A 19,732-nucleotide genomic window follows, 5' to 3' on the forward strand; every position below is an offset into this window, starting at 1 on the left:
ATTATACATATAAAATACATATATATGTATAATTTCATCATATATGTATAACTCATATCTACGAGATGAGGCAATATTCAGTTTCTGGAAAACAAATGTACATATACATACACACATGCTTAATTTGTTGACCTCTTAAACTTTGGGATAATTTCTTATAGCTTTATAAAGACCAATTACAGTGTTTCCCCAAATATTTTACTTTGAGATATCAACATTGTCGTTGTTTCAACCTAGGATTTGCTCACAACATCAACACCAAATAAATCTCTCAAAAAAAGGAAGGACTACTCTTTCTGCCAACAGCAAACACCAAAGCCAACTCATATTCATAATTACTCATCTTTTGAAACATGTTTTGACATGAATAACTCAGCAAAGCTGAGTCACTGCCAAACAGTACCAACTTGTGCAATGGCACTGGAAGAAATGTGACAACTACAGAGGCAAACAGCGACTCTGAGAAAATTGAATCCACCCTCATTTGATCCAGGTAATAAAAGTGCTATTTTCTGAAGAAGCAGGAAGGTTTTGTTCTCTTGTTTTTTCTCTTTTTTCTTTAAGATTCCTTAACAATTAGTAAAATGTGTTTAGTCACAACAATAGAAATTTTGTCAAAGGTATCATGAGAAAAAAAGAACAATGGCTTCCTTTGGCTTTTCACCACAAGGATCTCAAAATATAACTTTGCAGTTTTCTGAACACCAAAACTCAGTTAAAACGCAAAGATTTAGGCAAAAAACAAAGAAAGAAAAGAAAAGCTTTGGGGTAGGAAGATAGTAAATAAGAAGAAAAAAAGAATTTAACTTCTATATGATTAAGGAAGAAAATAACTAATTTTTCATTTTATTAGAGAAATGTACACATATCTGTATTCTCATAATATACCCAGGTGTATTTTACTAGTTCATTTGCCAGGTGGGTCCAGTCCTTTGATCAGAATCCCAGTCTATGGGTGGGATCAGACATAGATTGCATGCCCCAAGTATTTAATCTGGCATAAAGTGATAGTTAATAGCCCAGTAGATCACATGGGCTACAGCTCCACCCACCTTATTAACTAAACTGATAACTTGGCACTCCACACATCCCCTACCCTGTTTTACGCAGGAGCAGGAGAGCAATGATAAGAAAAACTCGGAAGCATTTTGAGTGAATGCTGTAAAATCAATATATTCTGCACCTCGGTAGAGAGATGTTTTGGCAAGTTTTTCCAGAAGACCACCTCAGTTACCTCAGTTATTCCAAGACTAACAAGCAAGTCTCTAAGTCAGTTATTTCTGGTTGCTACCTTCTGATGGTCATTTTTCCTTTTTTCAGAAATATGTACAACAGCTCCCTGAATGCAACTGTTATGATGCAAAACAAACTGCATGATTAGGAAATTGAGCAAATTCAGGTGCCTTTCTGTAAATTACTAACTGCTTTCTTTCTAATATCTTAATCTACTCAGATCTCTTTGAATTATTTCTCTCTCTACAGCTTTTGCGTCGCTCTCAGATGCTGTGCCACCCAGGCATTAAATAGATGTGCAGTTATCTTGTCTCCTTGATAATTAACAGAGATGTTAAGGGCTAGTACCAATTCAGTGGCATGGGCTGGAAACCTTCCATTACCTGGTATGTCATTGTTTATGCTCTATTAAGCAGTTTTCATTTCACCTTATGGGCCCATATAACATCCAAGCTAGTGGTTTCTCAAATTACAGGTGGTACTACAGATTTTATTAAATAGCCTCTTCTTTTCGTTTTCAGAATCATCTTTATATATATTGCAGACAATCTGGAAAATTAAATTGGGCAATATATATGTCTTAAGGTTTTCAGTTTTCTCTCTCTCTCTCTAAATTATATCCATTGTTTTACAAGATAGAATAATGGCAGTGTTTCTCATTTTCAAGATAATATATTTTATTGTTCTTGTTTATCTTTTTCCCAGATTATCATTGTTGTTTTGACTCATTTTATCAAGAGATGCCTTTAATTTTCCAAAAGTTCTTTTGTTCTAGCTTTATTTCCATCATTCTTACATACAAAATATGCATGTTGGCATCATGCAAAAGTCAGTGGATCAGAGGCATCATATGGAGCGGCTTAGCTGCTCTCAAAATCTTGTTATGCAGGCTTTAGTCAGACAGGCTAATACAACTGCCAGAGAAGGGCTGAACACTCAAAAGGCTTTAGTCATCAAAATATACAGTAGAACAGTAGAAAATGTATGTAAGTATTCACTTACCTGCTTTTGATCAACAATTATTTCGAGGTCTTCATCACTGCTTAGTTTTCCATATCCTTGTTCTTTACTTTTCTTGTGAAAGAATAATTTTAAATGATCATTTAGTTTCTATCCATTAACAATCTTAATTCTACTTAATATTTTTAAAGATAAAAGTCTTAGCCTTGTTCACCAGTCATAATGCATCATTCTTTATATAAATTGCTCATGTACAACAGCAAATGTTTTTATTGTTAAACTGCTGTCTTATAATTATTCATTAACAATATCTGCTTAGCCTCCACTACCCAACTTATACCTTTAATCTTTTTCTCAATATTCTTATGCTTCTCTTTTTAGTTCTATAGTATCAGAAAAGATTCTTTAACACTTTGGGATAAATAAGCAATTCTTTGAAGAGTCTTAGCACATTTTTCTTAAAGATTGAAAGTTCATTTAGTTTTATACTCAAGACTTCCAACTATTCAATGTTTTGTTTTAATGTCTTACATATTTTTAAGAATAATAGAAGTATTATGCAACTCAGATAATGAATCTTCAGATTTTCAACATTTGCTCACAAGTCAGATGAATACTGACATTGGAAAAACCAACTCAGAAATAATTTTAAAGAGATAAATAAAATAATTTACAAAATTAGGTATTTGAAAAGTTGGAAGACAGACTATTTTAAGAGTTTATTTAAATGCACTTTTTTTTTGGCATTTTGTCATCATTTATTTTGTCCCAATGACCACTCTCCATCTATTTCCTCCATTGCAAAATCTATAAATTCTAAAGTTAGAAAAGGACATAGATAATGACAATCATTTTACACTTGTGCTACAGGAGAAAGATAATATGTCTGAGCCTTTTTTTCTCCCAACGCAACGGGTGATGAGAATACTAGAAATGTCATGTTGTGTCTTCATACCAGCAACAAATGAAAAATAAAAACCACTACATAGTTAGCTGTAGTTCAAGGTTATTTATTTATTTTAAAGATTCTTGCTTTAGTTATTAACTACATCAACTTGAATTAAGGGAATTAAAAATACTTATGTTTGCATCTACTGTGTCATATTAGGGTCCTCATCTCATTCAGGGAAGAGATATATCCTTCAGTGAACATGATATAAATCTTCACACTGTGAGCACAATTCTTACTTTTTTCCCCATAACATTCAAAAACCAGATTTACACATTTTTTTCCCGCAAAAACATATCTCCAATTTTTGTGGGGTTTTTTTACTGTAATAAAGAGATTTCTGAATCTTCCAAGTATTAGGATGCATAAATAAAACCCAAATTCTCATTTATGTATTAATGAACTTAGCCACTCAGAACAGAACAGATGGCCACAGCATTTCTCCCTATTATTATTCTTGTCCTCATTTGAGGTTCCATTTCAAGATTGATGGAAAACAAAAAGAACAAGGTTGGTTTCAGTCAAGCTGACTTCTTTCCTATCATTTTGCTTTTGTATTCTTTTTGTTCACTGGTTGCCATAAGATTTTGTCTAGAGTGTCTCTAATGCAAAACACTTAGAAATGCCTTTCCAAATATTGATCTGTATACGTACCAAGTAGCTCATTTGCATGACCCGGTTTCTGGACAAAAGGACATTAAGTAGAGATGGAATGTGGGTCCTTCCATCCATTTCACTGTCAGACATCCCAGAATTCTTTATGCCAGTGGCAGTGGCTTCCTTGCCAGAACTTACTGACCAGAGAACCACAGATCTTGCCCAGGAACAGCATTAATAATGTACAACAATAATTGAAGTATTCCTGAATCATTGTCTTGACTTTGTAAACATTGTGAAATTTTTGGCTAGCACAAAAAACTCACTGAAATGAAAATTTCTTTTTCTAACTAATTTTTATCCATGCACTTCTATGCTCTTTGACTGTTGTTCCCATTTAATGTTTTAAAAAATCTACCTATTTTAAATTATATAATTTTTGTATTTACTTCTCTGCATATGGACTCTTCAGCCTCCTCATCATAAAAGCTCTTGATTTCCCCTTTTTAATCTCCTATTCTAAACTTTCTTGACAATCACTGCTAACAGATAGAATGTCAGCACTCACAGAACATCATTCGAAACTGCAACTTCTACAAATACCAAAGTCCGCCTCTCCAATCTCAACTCCTTATCTAATTTAGTAGTAAATTTTCCTGGGAAGAGGCTAGTTCAGGGAAGGAAATTATGTCCCCCAACCAATCTAAATAGAAGCTGGCATTTTCCAAGAGTGGGAGGAGACATTTAGAGCTCTGGTTTTGTACTTAAACCTCTAGTCTCCAAACAGCACACAGCAGTACACAAAGCCGGAGCCTTACAGTTTTACTCTAGAATTAAGCAATATTTTCTAGTTCACCCCATAACCCCGGGGGGATTAATCCTTTTCTAAGCCATAATGGTATTCACTCACTTACTGCTTATTTCTAGTGCGAGCATAATCCTCTTTCAAGCACTCAGCTTCCCACTTTGACTGCTTAGCTCAGCCAGCCCAGGCAGGGATCTTCAGCTCTCCTCCCTCCTCCCAGCCGGGAATCCCTGTCTTCTATCTATGCACTTTTGTCAAGCACAAAAAGCAAGTCCACAGCTTCTGCGTGGTCTTTCACAGTAGCTAAAGGACTGAACTAGAAGGAAAAGGAAAGCTAATCTCTTCACCGTCCAAGTGTGAGGGGGCAGGGCTTCTGTGGGAGGAGAAGCCACAGGGCAATCACTTCCTGTGCTCCTCCCACCTTCAGTGGCAAGACACTGGAGCTGAGGATTTCCACTGAGGCAGTAAGTTTAGGCCCCTGTCCCCCTGGCCTTAGCATGCTGCCCATTTATGGACGACTTTGTGCACTGTTCCCCTAGGTGCAGCCGAGGAGGGAGCATTAGTGCAGTGGAGCTAAAATGGTGAGGACCTAAGGCGGGAAAGGGGAGGAAAGAGCGAAAGGACATAGTCTTTCTTTGCTGACAGTGCTTCACCCCCATAAGAAGCTTTCAGCTCAGGATAATGTGTCCAACTTCTGAAACCCCAAACACAGTATCTCCTATCTTTCCACACCATTCTGAATCCTTTCTGACCCGCAAGAGACGTATCTTTGTTAGTTCTTTGTTAATGCTGATAACTTTTTTGATACTATTGCATTAGATGGGTAACTTTCTTAAGAACATTGAGTCTAACTGGTAATCTTGCCTCTCTACAGACTTCCACCATCTCTCCTTAACCCTACCTCCTGTTTCCTACCCCTTTGTCCTCTCCTCCACAAAAGTAAAACAGAAAGGTGAGTTTATTTTAATTAAATAAACTTGCATTAAACTTGGAAAATCTATAGAAAAATATAGGCCAGGTATGGTAGCTAAAGCCTGTAATCCCAGCACTTTGGGAGGCCGAGGCAGGAGGATCACTTGAGGCCAGGAGTCCAAGACTAGCCTGGGCAACATAGCAAAACCTTGTCTCTATAAAAAATTAGCTGGATGTAGTGGCGTGCACCTGTAGACCTAGCTACTCAGGAGGCTGAGGTGGGAGGATCGCTTGAGTGCAAGAGTTTGAGGCTGCAGTAAGCCATGAATGCACTATTGCACTCCAGCCTGGGTGACAGAGTGAGACCCTGTCTCTAAAATAAAGAAAAATTAAAAAAAGAAAAACAATATAATGGCCACAGATATGGGATGTATCATATAGGAACATTTTGCAAGTAAGTAACACAACAATGAAATCTGATGGGCTAGAGATCTGAAAAATGAAGTAACTCCTGTTCATTGCAGGATATGAATTTCTTAAAAGTAAGGGTTTTAATTGAAAAATACTAGTTGTGTATGAATTGAATTAAAAGGACTCTTCATACTCATTAGGAATGGAATATATAAAGAACATTTTGAAAGGGAAAAGGAACACTTGATTTGGCTAATTGTACAAATTAGCCCTAATTGCAATTTTTGCCTAACTACAGATGTCAAAATAAATATAAAGGTTTGCATGTAAATAATTCAAATTTTTAAAAATCAATGCTGCTATGAATGATACATAGTAGACATGAATTTGTTAAAGCACATGTCATATATACAATATAAAATATAGCTACAAGAAGAAAAGACCTTCTTACTGTTTTCTTCATGGTTGTCAGGATTCAGTTCCTATCCTTTTTCACCTATCTTCAGCCTTTTCTCTACCACTTTCCTTCCCACAGCTGCAAAATTGCTCAGATTTTCCCTGTCCTAAAAGGTGATTTCCTCATATCTGCTTTTCCTTGAAGACTTTGATCTAATCTCTCTTTTGAGTGTCAATGAGGAGAAGGGTTGAAAAAGAAGAAAATGTGCTGAAAAGATGCTTGGTGAGTTTGTGGTGTCTTCGGAAAGTTCATCCCAGTGGAAAGATCCAGTCACCCATTTGGATGTAGGTGTCTGTATCTAAGAAGAGAGATAAGGGCAGTGCGTATAGATCACTAGGGATAATTGAAATTGCAGGAGTGGATAAGCTCACCAAAGAAGAAAACACAAAGAAGGAAGAGATGAGGACTACGGCCAGAGTCCTAGAGAACAGTTGCATTTAAGTAATGCGCAAAAGGAAAGAACTCAGTAAATGATGAGGAAGAGGAGTGGTCACGGTGCAGTGGCGAATTAGTGGAATACAGTCAAAGGAAACAGAGTTCTGATAGTGTCAGATGCTGATGAGAGGTTACATAAGGATATGAACTAAAAACTTTCAATGTATTTGGCATTTTGGAAATCATTAACGACTTCAGGAACAGAAGTGGTGAAGATGGAAGCCAGGTTAGAGTAAATTATTGAATACATTGGTGGTGAGCGTAGGAAGATAGTGAGAAAAGACTTGTCTTCCCTTAGGAAATCTTTCTTTTCTTTTTTTTTGGAGGGGTGTGGGGGGAAGGAGTCTCGCTCTGTCGCCCAGGCTGGAGTGCCGTGATGTGATTTCGGCTCACTGCAACTTCCGCCTCCTGGGTTCAAGCGATTCTCCTGCCTCAACCTCCCTAGTAGCTGGGATTACAGGCATGTGCCACCACACCTGGCTAATTTTTGTATTTTTAGTAGAGACGGGGTTTTGCCATGTTGGCCAGGATGGTCTCGAACTCCTGACATCAGGTGATCCACCCACCTCAGCTTCCCAAAGTGCTGGGATTACAGGTGTGAACCAGTGCATCCAGCCAGGAAATCTTGAATGGAAATGGAAAGCAGGAGTAAGAATGCTAGCTAAAAGATAGAAAGTATAGGGAAAGAATACTGGGAAATGTATAACTGTTTCCTCCTTCCCTTGTGTAAAGATACTGATCATGTTTATAATTCATGAAGAAGGAACTAGAAAAAAAAAGTGAAAATATAGATACCAGAGAATGAGTGGGGATAATTCATGAAGCAAGAAAGTAACAGCAACGATCCTTTGGAGAGAAACTGGTTCTCTTTTAAAATTTATTAATACAATTTTGTGCTGTATATTTGTAAGAAAAAAATCTTGAAGGATGTATACCAAATACTAAAAGTCTTTTTCTCTTGGAGATGAGGTTGTGCATGATCTATGCTTTTCTTTATACTTGGGGGTGCTTTTTGAAACAATAATGAATTTTTTTATAATTAAAGAAAAGTAAACAAAATGTGATTCCTTGAGAGATCCATAACATTGCCACAGAAAATACTCATTTAAAGACTTCTTTGCAGTAAAAAAGATGGGGCCAGGACTTTACCCTTCCTTTATGATGTTCCTGGGAATGAAGGTTTTTTGTTTTGTGTTTAAACGCTCGTAGAGATACATGTTGCAGTTTTTACTTGTGACCCTTGCGGTAAGCCTGGTAAATGGTGAACTGAATGCTTTGTTTATTGCATTTAACATGCCCCTTTCCTCTTGACTCTCCCTTATAATACAAAGCTTCTCAGTTCTTTGACAATATTTTGGTTCCATGTCCTTTCTTCTTAAAAATATCCACAGTGTCAACACAGCCGCAAACTCATTTCTGTGGGAGCCAAAGAGGCAATGAAGAGAGAAAACAGGAAGTAAGGAAAAAGGATAAATTTTTCCCAAAAGGCCTGGAAGTAGAGCTTGAGAGTGATCGCCTTTCAAGGACGTAAGCTCGAATAGACCTTTTGAATGGAGAGTAATTGCCTTACCAGTTAAAAATGCAATTTTCAGATGTTTAATTTTTCTTAGGTATGGGGGAGATCAATTTTCTGAAGGGAAATTATTATTTTTACAGAGAATCATTTACAGAGGGGCTGGTTAAGTCTGGCATTTTTTAAAGAACAATTTTTGTCTTGTCTTTTTAAAAGACACTCATGGGCTTTTTCCCCCTCTCTAACTGTGATCATGTTACGGTAAAAGAGAGTGGCCACACAGTACACTTTTTTAGTTTTGGGTCAAGCATGGGCAGTCAGACTCAGTTCTGAATGTACGTTGTTGGGTGAGAAAAGAAATATAAGGACAACAAGTATGTTGTAGCATTTTAAACTGTTTTGCCATATGCATAAGCCCAGACATTTAGTAATTTTTTGGATTTTAAGATTAAATGTAATTGGAAAATAGGTATTCCAATTACTAACTAGTTGGATAATAAGATGGCAGGGAATCACAATACTACAGCCTGGCAGTTCCCCCTTAATGCTGGTTTTTCTACCTTTAGGGTGGCTTTTGGTCTGTACATTAATAGCCTGAAGGGTTTATGAAGCATCTTGAAAATATTTTCTATTTTCCAAGATTTCAAAAAATAAGAATGTTCCAACATAAATATCCATTAAGATTACACAATCTTACATCATTGTCCAGTGACATTTTCTTAAATATACAAATTCAACTTTAGGTATGTACCTTTTAATATATCTTTTCTAGTATTTTATCATTAAAGTTTCAAACACACCACAAAGTTAAAATAATTTTTACAGAGAGACCCTGTGTACTCAACTACCTAGATTCTACTAACTTTTATTATACTTGCTTTTGCCCTGAATTTTTCATCCACTTGATATATTTTTAAAGTATATACACTATCACATTTCTACACATTCTTTCCTTCAAGTTTTATTTTATCTAATTTACTTTTAAAAACTCAGAAAAATAAGACTACTGTTTCAAAAAGCTTCCAAGATCAGGGCACTAAAGTTTAGGAGTTGTTTTACTGAAAATCTTTGCTTTTATTTGGAAAGCAAATCAGTGAACTATATTCTCACCATTAAGTGTTGTATAGGTCCCATCACTAGGATCAGGAGGAACAATTTCTGATCAAAGGGTTAGGATTTTTATAGCTCTCAGTCAAAAGCTAGTGAGCAAACAACTCAGCTTTCTGGGATAAATCCATGGAATGATAGGCAGTTCAAGATGATATTAATTACCACGTCCTCAAGTTTATGTCCTTTGATCATCAATGTTTCCTGCATCTATGAAAAACAGCAAACAACCTCACTATACTCTGGGCTATATAGTATGTAATCACCTCTGGTACCTGCAACAAAAGTGGCCAGTGACTTCTCAGAGGGGTTACATTTGCTTTAAGGGACAGTACTTGGCTGGCATATTGAGATCAAGTAGGCAGAAAACAAAAATTCAACTTGAAATTTCAATTATGTCAGATTCAGCAATGTTCCACATTACTTGGAGGACAATAAGTAAATTAATTTTAATCCTCTTTCACCCTCAAAACCAAATTCAAATTAAAAAAAAAAAAACAAAGATAATGTTCTTTTAAACAGAAAATTGAGTCCAGTTGTTTTTCTTTCAGCTGGCATGTTCTTGTCTCATTCCCTATAGACTTGTCTCTAGAAGTTATAAATGTAATCATAGGATGCAGTGACCAATATGTAAAAAATTGTTTTCTGTGGGCTGAAGATAATGATGATTGAAAAATTATATATTTTAATCTGATAATCTCTTGGCAGTCTTAAGCAGTCTGGGTGCTATTTCCAAAACAAGATGAAACTAGCAAGCACTCCTTTTTGGTGGTTTTAACCCTGTCATCCCCGACACAACAGGACTGGAATGGTTGTTGGTGGAAGATGGTACAGAGTCTAAGAGAATTGACGTATTATCTTGGATCCCAGTGGCAAGGGAACATTTCTGTCCTACAATAATCTCTCCCATCCCCAACAGGAAAAAGGTAAATTGTGTATTCTGTTATCTCTGCCGTCTGAGAAAAATAACAAATAATCTATTTTAAGTGAAAATTTATTGCTTGATGTTCTGCTTCTGATCCCCGTTGACATTATTTTTTATTTTTGTATGCACTGGCCCTATTAGATGGGGATGAAACCTTGTTACAGCAATCTCAAACACAGGTGTACTTATCATCGGCTTTTCCAGTGACTCCTCTTCCTTCTCACTGGCAGCCAGCACACCTGGCATCCCGCACCTGCCACTGACTTCCTTTTAACAACTGATCTGGACATGATGATTTTATGACCTTGCAAACTAAAACGCGATCTCTTTACTTTAATAAAGAAGAAAGAAAAAACCAGCTGCTTCTATAGGCATTCTGTATCCTCACTTTATTTTCCCTCGATGTTTATACTTCTCTAGACCAGCATATTTTTTTGGAAACTCTGACACATGCTTGAGAAAAATTTGCCTATGAAATTTTGTTTCTGACACGAATCAACCCAAAGTTTGTGCTTCGGCCATAAAATTCATGCAGAAAGTTATTTATTTTTAAGCTACATGTATGTGATTGAATGGCTTATAATCAGCATTTCTATTATGGCTCAAATGACTTTTGAGGGTTGTTATTATTATTATTTAGATGTTATATGGATCTACACACAGTCATGACATCTTAGAATAAATCTTTCCTGTTCCTGAGAGTGAAAACACTTCCTGGAGGTATAACTCATTACTCTCACCCCTAGATTCCATGGCCCTGATAACTGCAGGCATCCTAAGTTAACATCACAATTCTTGTCATTTCTCGATCAGTCTCCTTATGGCTCCTTTTGCTCATCCTTTTTCTCCAATGGCTTATATATTCACTATAACAACATTACAGATAAGATGTGACAATTTCTAGAGGGTAGGCGTGCCTACCATATTATTCATGAATATCCTTCATGAATAAAGAATTCTATATTCTTCTGAGCTACAAGATATGTAGGAACAAGAAAGATCTGGGGCCACAGACAGGTGGTTCATCCACTGGACATGTGACAATCAGTTAAGAAATTAAAACAGCAGAGTTGGCCAGAAGCGGTGGCTCACACCTGTAATCCCAGCACTTTGGGAGGCTGAGGTCAGGAGTTCAAGACCAGCCTGGCCAAAATGGTGAAACCCTGTCTCTACTAAAAATACAAAAATTAGCCGGGTGTAGTGGCGAGCACCTGTAATCCCAGCTACTCAGGAGACTGAAGCAGGAAAATTGCTTGAAACCTGGAGGCGGAGGTTGCAGTGAGCCAAGATTTTACCACTGTACTCTAGTCTGGGTGACAGAGTAAGACTCCTTCTCAAAAAAAAAAAAAAAAAAAAAAATTAAAACAGCAGAGTCTCAAGGATGCACAGCCAAATCCAAATCATATCCACCACTTTAACACAAACACCAACTAATGCCTTGCTTGATATAATAATTATTACTGCTAATGAGGAGGATGGGGTGGCTGGAACAGAGTTGCCCAGGGTTGTGGGGGTTGATCCAGATGAGGCTGGAGAGGAAGGCCAAGTCTTGAAAATCACATTAAGGTGTTTGTTCTTTATGTTAAGAGCAATGTGGAGCCATTGCGGGGTTTTAAGCAAGAGAGTGACATTATCAGATATGTGCTGTAAGAAGCCCACTCTGGCTAAAGGGTGAGGAATGGATTGGAGGAAGGAAGGCTGGAGTCAAAGAGAGAAATTGAGAGCCATTGAAGTGGTCAGTGCATGACAGCCTGGAGCCTGTTTAGACGCTGGTTGACAGATAGCTGACCCCACACCAATTTTATAATGACATGCTTCATTCATCACTTTGTGTATCATGAGATTACTTTTTCAACACCAGCTTCTCTAGGTGATAAAAGCATCTAAATTTTTCTGTAGTCAAGAATTAAATTAGCAGAGTATGGGCCTACAACAGACACATCCTAGGCACTCAACTTAGTAATATGAAAAATTATTTTCGAAAAAATTCAATGAAACAAATAATGAGAGAAAGAGAGAAAAAAACTTGGGCTAACAGGAAAAAATTTTGTGCTTAGTGAAGGATACATATTTTTCCATTCTGTAAATAGTATCTAAACTGTTCTTGTTGTTTCATGCTATTTGAAAAAAAAACAAAGGGAGTCTGTTTAAAAAGATACAATGTGAAATTGTTCAGTGCTGTAGAGCATCTAACAGGATTTATTGTGTTTTTTTGGACAGCAACAACAGGAACTATTTATGCAAATCTAAGAACTAACTGCCCAGGGAGTATAAAATATTGAAAAGAAATATATTTAATGTATTTGAGGATATCATCAAACCTAATGTGTTTTTAAGAGAATTGAGATGGCATATTTAAAGTGTGTTTAAAAAACTAGTTGATTCCCTTGCATTTCACTTGTTTTTAACGTATCAGAGGACAAAACCTTATAATGGGGAAAGATTGGCAAGGTAAGGTAGAGTAAGGGACACTTGATCATAATGTTTATCCTCTTACTCAAAGTTTGTAATCCTCTTACTCAATGTTATCCGCTTACTCAAAGTTTGATTCTTGCTTCTTAGTGAGACACTTTTGTTCTTAATATTTAAAAATAATGTGTTACATGCAAAATATTGAAGTATGTTCAATTACATGTAAGCACACCTCAGAGTTACAGAATGGACTTCTATCTACAAGATCACAGTATCCCAGTGAATATAGATGACTACTGACGATCTTCTTCCATTTGCACTTTTAATCTTTGCATCTTTCCTGTCTTTCTTCTTTAGAAATCAAATCCCAAATCTTAGGTGCTTTAATTAGGGAAGTTGCCAGAAAATTTTACAGAGACAATGGGAAAGAGTTCTTGAACAATGCAGACCAGAAAAATTTCAGTGATGAGGAGCATGAAGCTAGTATTAACTTGAGAGCACTGTAAGAGTTCCTTTGATGACTCTTCTTGCAATCTCTGATTAATATCCCACAGTGAAAAATGTATTGGTAATATACTGAGAGACAGAAGAATGACTGATACTTAAGGACTATAAGTGCATCTTTAGAAGTAGACACAGGGTTTAACGGAAAGTCTTTTACAAACTGCATTCTTATAAAATTGTCCTGAGTAGGTGAGTGTGGGGATTTTAAGGAGAGATGAAGCAAGGCTTTAGTAAGGAGCAGCTAAAATGCCATGGATGGTACCATGTCCTAAATAGAGAAAAGCCTTTTTAAATGATCAAAGTATCATTTTTCTTTTAAAAAAAAAACACTAAAAATCTTAATCATGTATACAAGTGTACCTATTACATTGTAGGTATTTAGTAGGTTTTTTTGAATAAAAGCATTTGCTTCATAACAAAAAGGAAAATATTATTTTCACTACTCTTAATCTCCCTTACTGTTTCTTGCTGATGCTATTACAAAAAAGTTGTATAACTACTTTCAATCTATTTTTATACATAGATACATGTATGCATGCATAAATATACATATTTATATGTAAGTATACCAATATATACATATGTATTTAATGACATGAACATGACTATAGTATAAATACTACTTTTTAATAAAAAATAACTTGCAACTACCTTTTCACATTAATACACATATTCATATCCACCTTACACATCCAAATCTACCTTAAATTAATAATTTTTATTAAGAAAATTCAAGAAATCCTAGAAACCATCAGAATAAAGAATCTACTTAACACTTAAGAGACAATAGCACATAAGTATTGTCTGCAGAACCCTGATGGTTCTTCAGAAACTTTGAAGGGAACTGTGAAGTGAGAACTATTTTCTTAATAGTAGTAAGAAATTATTTGTCATTTTCATTGTGTTGAAATTTGCACTGATGGTATAAAAGCAATCTTGTTAGCACCTTGGCATGAATCAAGATACTGGCACCAAACAATACTAGTTGGGAAATAAATTAGCCACTTAAAAAAAACTCCACCATTTTTACTTAAAAGTATGACAAGCTACGATTACTCAAACTTGGGACCCTGGCTTTTTTTCTTTTTTCCTGAAAATTAATGAAAGCAGTCATTAATTTCAAAGAAAACAACCAATAATGTTTGTTGCCAAAATTAAATAGATGAATGAAAATTAGAGATTTAGAAACTTGAATCAGCCACTGTGAGCTCAATAGCTTCTCAATAGTTAATGACGTTTCTGATGAGATCAGTAGTGACATGAATGAAGTGTTTTTTGATATTGTATAATGAAGTATGACAACACTGGAAGATATGAACCAATGAACCAATCTCAGTGAACCAATATTTTTCAAATGACCAACACTAGAATGTTACCAAAATCATGCATGAGTTAAAGATCCATTCAAAGTGTAAGGGAGACCAATGGATGTTAACATAAAAAGTGTACCAAATTTATTAATATGACTTCAGATTTCACAGTGCTACTAAACCTCAAGAAATTACATTTCTCAAGTTTTGGTGTAGTATGAAAGAATATCCACAGTTATTTAAAAAGGCTTTTAAAATACGATTTCCTTTCTCAACTGTATATTTGTGTAAAGATTTTTTTATTCCTATATTTCAATGGAAAAATCTACTGCAAAAGATTAATTGCAGAAGCAGATATGATAGTCTAATTTTCTTCTATTAAGCTCTTTTATTAAAGAGATTTGCAAAAATATAAAACAATGTCATACATCTCACTGAAATTTTTTTTTGGAAATGAAGTTTTTTAAAAAATGGTGTATGTGTGTATACATGTAATGAGTTGGTTACTGCTATTTTTCAATGATTGTATAAATAAATAGTTAAAACTTTTCTTAATTTTTTTCTAATCCAGTAAGCGTGAACAGATATAAGCCACATAAACAAAAGATCTTTGGGGTATTCAATAATTTTCAGAAGGATATAGAGGCATGGAGACAAATGTTTGAACCACTGCTATTCTAGAAATAATGTAAACTTTTTCTGAGCTGGTAGAACAATTAGCCTTTGGAAAATTAATTTTTGTTTTTCCTTTCTCTAATAATTATAAAGTCAATTTGCCTTTTTTAGATTCTCATGGAAAATTCCATAATAGACTATGCCAAAAATTATCTCATTAGCCTTATGACAAATAGCTCTCTGTTGCTTAGTATATATCTGAATTGTATTTAATGATACTAGCTTTAGTGCTTACAAATACTTATATTTGAGTTATATCCTTTAATCTTCATAGGCGATTCCAGGAAGGTAGGTATTTTTCTTCCCATTTATACTGAGGAAATGAATTTTAAGAGAGAAAAAGTGCTTTGTCTATCTAGAAAGTGCTTGAACACAAAATCAAATGCAAGTCTGCTAACCTTGTGTTCCTGTGCTCTTTTTTTACCTTTGGATGGAAAAAAATAGCTTTTTGGTTATTATCAACGTAGACTATGCACTTCTGCTCTTGTACAATCAAAGCAAGGGCTGAGTATTGAGACACCTTTTGGATTTGGGCACAGCTCCTGACTTCTTTTCTCCTAGGCCATTTCCTCTTACAAGGATTACAGGAAATAATATATTCCAAGTCCTCTAGAATAGTGCCTAATATATAATGGTCTCTGTTATTATTGTTTTTCATGATTAGCATAACAACATAACTCTGTACATGGCCAGGGTAGCTTTGGCTTCATCCAATTCAAGCATGAAAGGTCATCTCGGTCACTAAGACAGAAATAGAAGAATGGCATATGCAAAAGCTTCAGAACAATTCCAGGTCTGAACAATAACCAAAATGCAGGCTTTTCCAGGCTGGAAGCCAAAGCTCATTCTGTATATGCTATTGATCTAACACCTCAGCTCTATGTTCAAATTTAGGGGTGACCAGATAGGTCAAAAGGTCACTCTTCTGCTTGCCAGGACTGGTTCAAACCAGCTTTGAGTAGCTGCTGGATATCACCACCTTTAATCACTTCTTCCCTGTCCTGAGCTGAGGCTGCTGGAGCCATATAAAAACCCTTGAGAATCCAAGCAAAGCCAGCCCACCTTAGCTTAAAACCCCCTTTTCCCCTTATTTTCCTAGTTTGGGTCCTGTTGGCTTCACACCTGAAGCCTCTCTCTGCCCAGTACCTTCAGAATAATGTGCCATTTGAATGGTCCAGATGGATCTTGATTAATACCTCTCTGGGGGCCTTTCTACCTTCCCTCAGTCCCATTTTGGTTGCGCACGAGGAAACTGCTTCTGACCCAGGCTTCCAGTCCACTCTTGTGGAGGCCGCACTAGGGCTAAAGAGGTTTACAGTGTGCAAGCAGTGAGTGAGGCTTCCTGGTGGCCCATGCGGAGTCCTTCAACTGCTTGGCATTCAGGGGCTATACTGGTAAGATGTGGCTGGATGTGGATGTTTCTGCAGGAAGTAATTGGTTAGTGGAGGAATATTAACGGTATTGATCTGGCTCTCTCTGCACATTGATCCCAACGTAGTATATGTACATATTGATACCTAATAAGATAATAATGATAATAATAACTGACATTGATAGGAACAATCTCATGTGATTTAATATATATATATAACTTTATGTTTATGCAATAATAATAAAATGAGAATGATCCACTAAACATTGTGGTTTGTTATAGTAAATTTACCCTGGGGAGGATGCTTTGCTATGTGCTAGGATGAAAAGTTAGCATATTTTATCACATTTCATTCTTAGAATAATTCCTTGAGTTTGTTTGTATTTTCCTTGGTTTCCAAATGAGGAAATGGAAAGTCCTAAACATTTAGTAATTTTTTTTTTTTTTTTTTTTTTTGAGACGGAGTCTCGCTCTGTCACCCAGGCTGGAGTGCAGTGGCGGAATCTCGGCTCACTGCAAGCTCCGCCTCCCGGGTTCACGCCATTCTCCTGCCTCAGCCTCCTGAGTAGCTGGGACTACAGGCGCCCTCCACCATGCCCGGCTAATTTTTTGTATTTTTAGTAGAGACGGGGTTTCACCGTGTTAGCCAGGATAGTCTCTATCTCCTGATCTCGTGATCCGCCCGTCTCGGCCTCCCAAAGTGCTGGGATTACAGGCGTGAGCCACCGCGCCCGGCCAACATTTAGTAATTTTTTTTCAGGATCGCTTGAAAGGTCACACAACCTATAAATGGCAGAGCAAAATTAGAACTGAAGATTTTCTGACACTAAAGGTTAGATTCTTTTCAGCTCAGCCCCCTGCCCCCAGCATATTTCCATTTCATTGAAAGTTCGAATAACATAATGCAAAAATACATATTTGACTAAATAAAAAGAAAAATATCAAAAGGTCAACAGCTCTTTATTACTTTTTTAGACAAACTTTCAACTCAAGAACTTGAGACATGTAATGGAATATGTAAGAGGTCAGTCTCTGAGGTCATGTTGCTTGGTTCAAAGCCAGCTCTGCTATGGACCAGTTGTATGGCTTTGAGCAAATTGTTTACCTTTCTGTGCCTAAGTTTCCTCATTTGGGAATAATAACAAAACCCAGCTCCTTCAGTTGTTAAGAAAAAAAAATTAATTAATACATGTCAACTGCTTAGAACACTGCTTGACATATTTAATAGCACTCATTAAATATTATTAGCTGATATCTTTTCCTTCCTCCCTCCCTCCCTTCATTTCCCTCCCTCCCTTCCTTCCTTCCTTCCGTCCTCCTTCATTCCTCCTTTTCTCTTCCCTCCCTCCCTCTCTCCCTCTCCCCATTTAACAGGTTGAATTAACAATGTGTAAACAACTAAACAATCTTTCTAGGAAGTTAGAAAAATGCACTAAAGATGGCTCAGAAACTCAATATTGAAGTTTTGGGGGTGCTGGGATTTAAAAATAGAACCTGGTGAGAAGCAGTCTTGCTGTGTCAACTCTTAGAATTCTGTATTAAGAAAATCCAGAAAAGCTTTATTTTAAGCAAACTCTGAATGGCTTAGCTGCAGTTCATGGATACATCAGAACATTCCCTTGATGGTTCACTTTCTTGTGAACTTAAAATCAAGCAGCATGAAGAGTTCTAGTTCTGGCCTGACCAATCCTCCTACCCCCAACCTTACAAAAAGCCAACTGAACCAAACTCAGGTGCTGCTAAGTAACTGGAGCAGAACCCCAGCAGTGAACCTTCACTGCCAACCATTTTGAAGTCCACCTCTTTGTTAAATCTTCTTTTAACACAGACTGGATTTTTTATAGTATATTTCAGGGATGATGCAAAATATTAAGGATACAGAAAAAGAATGACTGCAGATGGTGGATTTGGAAAGTGGGTAGAGAAGAACTTTGGTTTGTGTCAAATCTGGGTTCTAGCCTTGTTTTGATCACTTTTTTCTTATAGGGCTTGCCATTTCAACTCTTTTGAGCTCAGTTTTTCCCATATTCAAAGGCTTGTACCTTTGAGGTACCTGAAGACCAGACGATCTTTCACATTGTTAATCGTATGATTTCATTTTTTAGCTATTGGAAAGTCAGTTCATTAGTAATTTTGTAGTGATTAAAAAAGAGGGCTGGGCATGGTGGCTCACACCTGTAATCCCAGCACTTTAGGAGGCCAAGGTGGGTGGATCACCTAAGGTCAGGAGTTTGTGACCAGCCTGGCCAACATGATAAAACCCCATCTCTACTAAAAATACAAAAAATTAGCCGGGTGTGGTCATAAGTGCCTGTAATCCCAGCTACTCGGTAGGCTGAGGCAGGAGAATCGCTTGAACCCGGGAGGCAGAGGTTGCAGTGAACTGAGATCATGCCACTGGGCGACAGAGTGAAAATCTGCCTCAATAAATAAATAAATAAATAAATAAATAAATAAAATAAAAAAAGAAAGAAGAGGTCCATTGTTAATTAAAGCAAGAAGCTAACCCTGATAAAAATATACCATTAACCCAAATACTCAGGAGGATTTAGTGCCTTCTACCAGCTGTTATGTACACTTCCCCCACATCTGTTAAACTTAATATTTCATAATAACCAACTGAAATGGCGGCAACAAACCCAAGTCTCCATTCTAATGCAACAAATAAAAGTAGTTGAAATTGGATGTGTAAATATGTTTCTCAAGAAGGAACTTGCTGGTGCTCAGTTGTCTTTAAGTGTGTATGTAAACACCTGCTTTAGAAAAACTAAGCAGACAACAAGATGTAGAATTCACTGAAGATACATTTGTGGAGACACAAATGTAGTTAGGAGTTAAATCATAGGTAACAACCCTGAAAGAAGGTAGCAGCACAAAGAATGGAATTGCCAGGTTTTGGCAAGTTGGGCATTGTAAAGAAATAAACTTGGATATATATTCAAGTGCCATTTTTGGAGATTATTTTCTGAAAAATCAGTAAAATGCCATTATCAAGATAAAACTTCAAAATGCAAGTATACATATTGTCTCACAAAGAATGGGGGATGGACTTGGAATGCTGATTCTAGCATTGGTCTTGGAATTGACTGACTTCATTAGCAATATCTTGCATAGACCTTCAAGGAAACAGAAATCCGTGGTAGGGATAATTCTGA

The 19,732-nt window shown here is 36.5% G+C and overlaps 1 protein-coding gene and 1 long non-coding RNA gene across 19 annotated transcripts in view; one reads left to right on the forward strand and one right to left on the reverse strand.

The window, feature by feature from the left end:
* PEX5L (peroxisomal biogenesis factor 5 like) overlaps positions 1-19,732 on the reverse strand; it is a 241,674-nt gene that overhangs the window by 173,799 nt on the left and 48,143 nt on the right. For 3 of the 16 annotated variants that reach the window (XM_014344468.4, XM_014344465.5, XM_014344464.6), the window contains exon 2: positions 2,236-2,307. The exons of 3 other annotated variants lie outside the window; for them this stretch is intronic. In XM_014344468.4, the coding sequence (XP_014199954.1) occupies positions 2,236-2,307 (72 nt within the window). Of the gene's footprint in view, positions 1-2,235; positions 2,308-3,796; positions 4,917-19,732 lie in introns of those variants that run through there. 10 more of the 16 variants (XM_034957757.3, XM_034957755.3, XM_014344469.4 and 7 more) reach the window with 8 other exon arrangements.
* LOC117979828 (uncharacterized) lies at positions 4,910-17,840 on the forward strand. 3 transcript variants are annotated; one of them, XR_004670851.2, is made up of 6 exons: positions 4,910-5,008; positions 5,419-5,496; positions 6,403-6,546; positions 8,151-8,286; positions 10,088-10,305; positions 10,446-17,840. It is a non-coding gene; the product is annotated as an uncharacterized LOC117979828 (long non-coding RNA). The 3 variants fall into 3 exon arrangements; XR_004670850.2 differs by having other exon boundaries at positions 10,181-10,305; XR_004670852.2 differs by having other exon boundaries at positions 4,994-5,125; positions 10,181-10,305.

The sequence above is a fragment of the Pan paniscus genome, chromosome 2 (genome assembly GCF_029289425.2).
Source record: "Pan paniscus chromosome 2, NHGRI_mPanPan1-v2.0_pri, whole genome shotgun sequence".
In the NCBI taxonomy this organism is placed as follows: domain Eukaryota; kingdom Metazoa; phylum Chordata; class Mammalia; order Primates; family Hominidae; genus Pan; species Pan paniscus.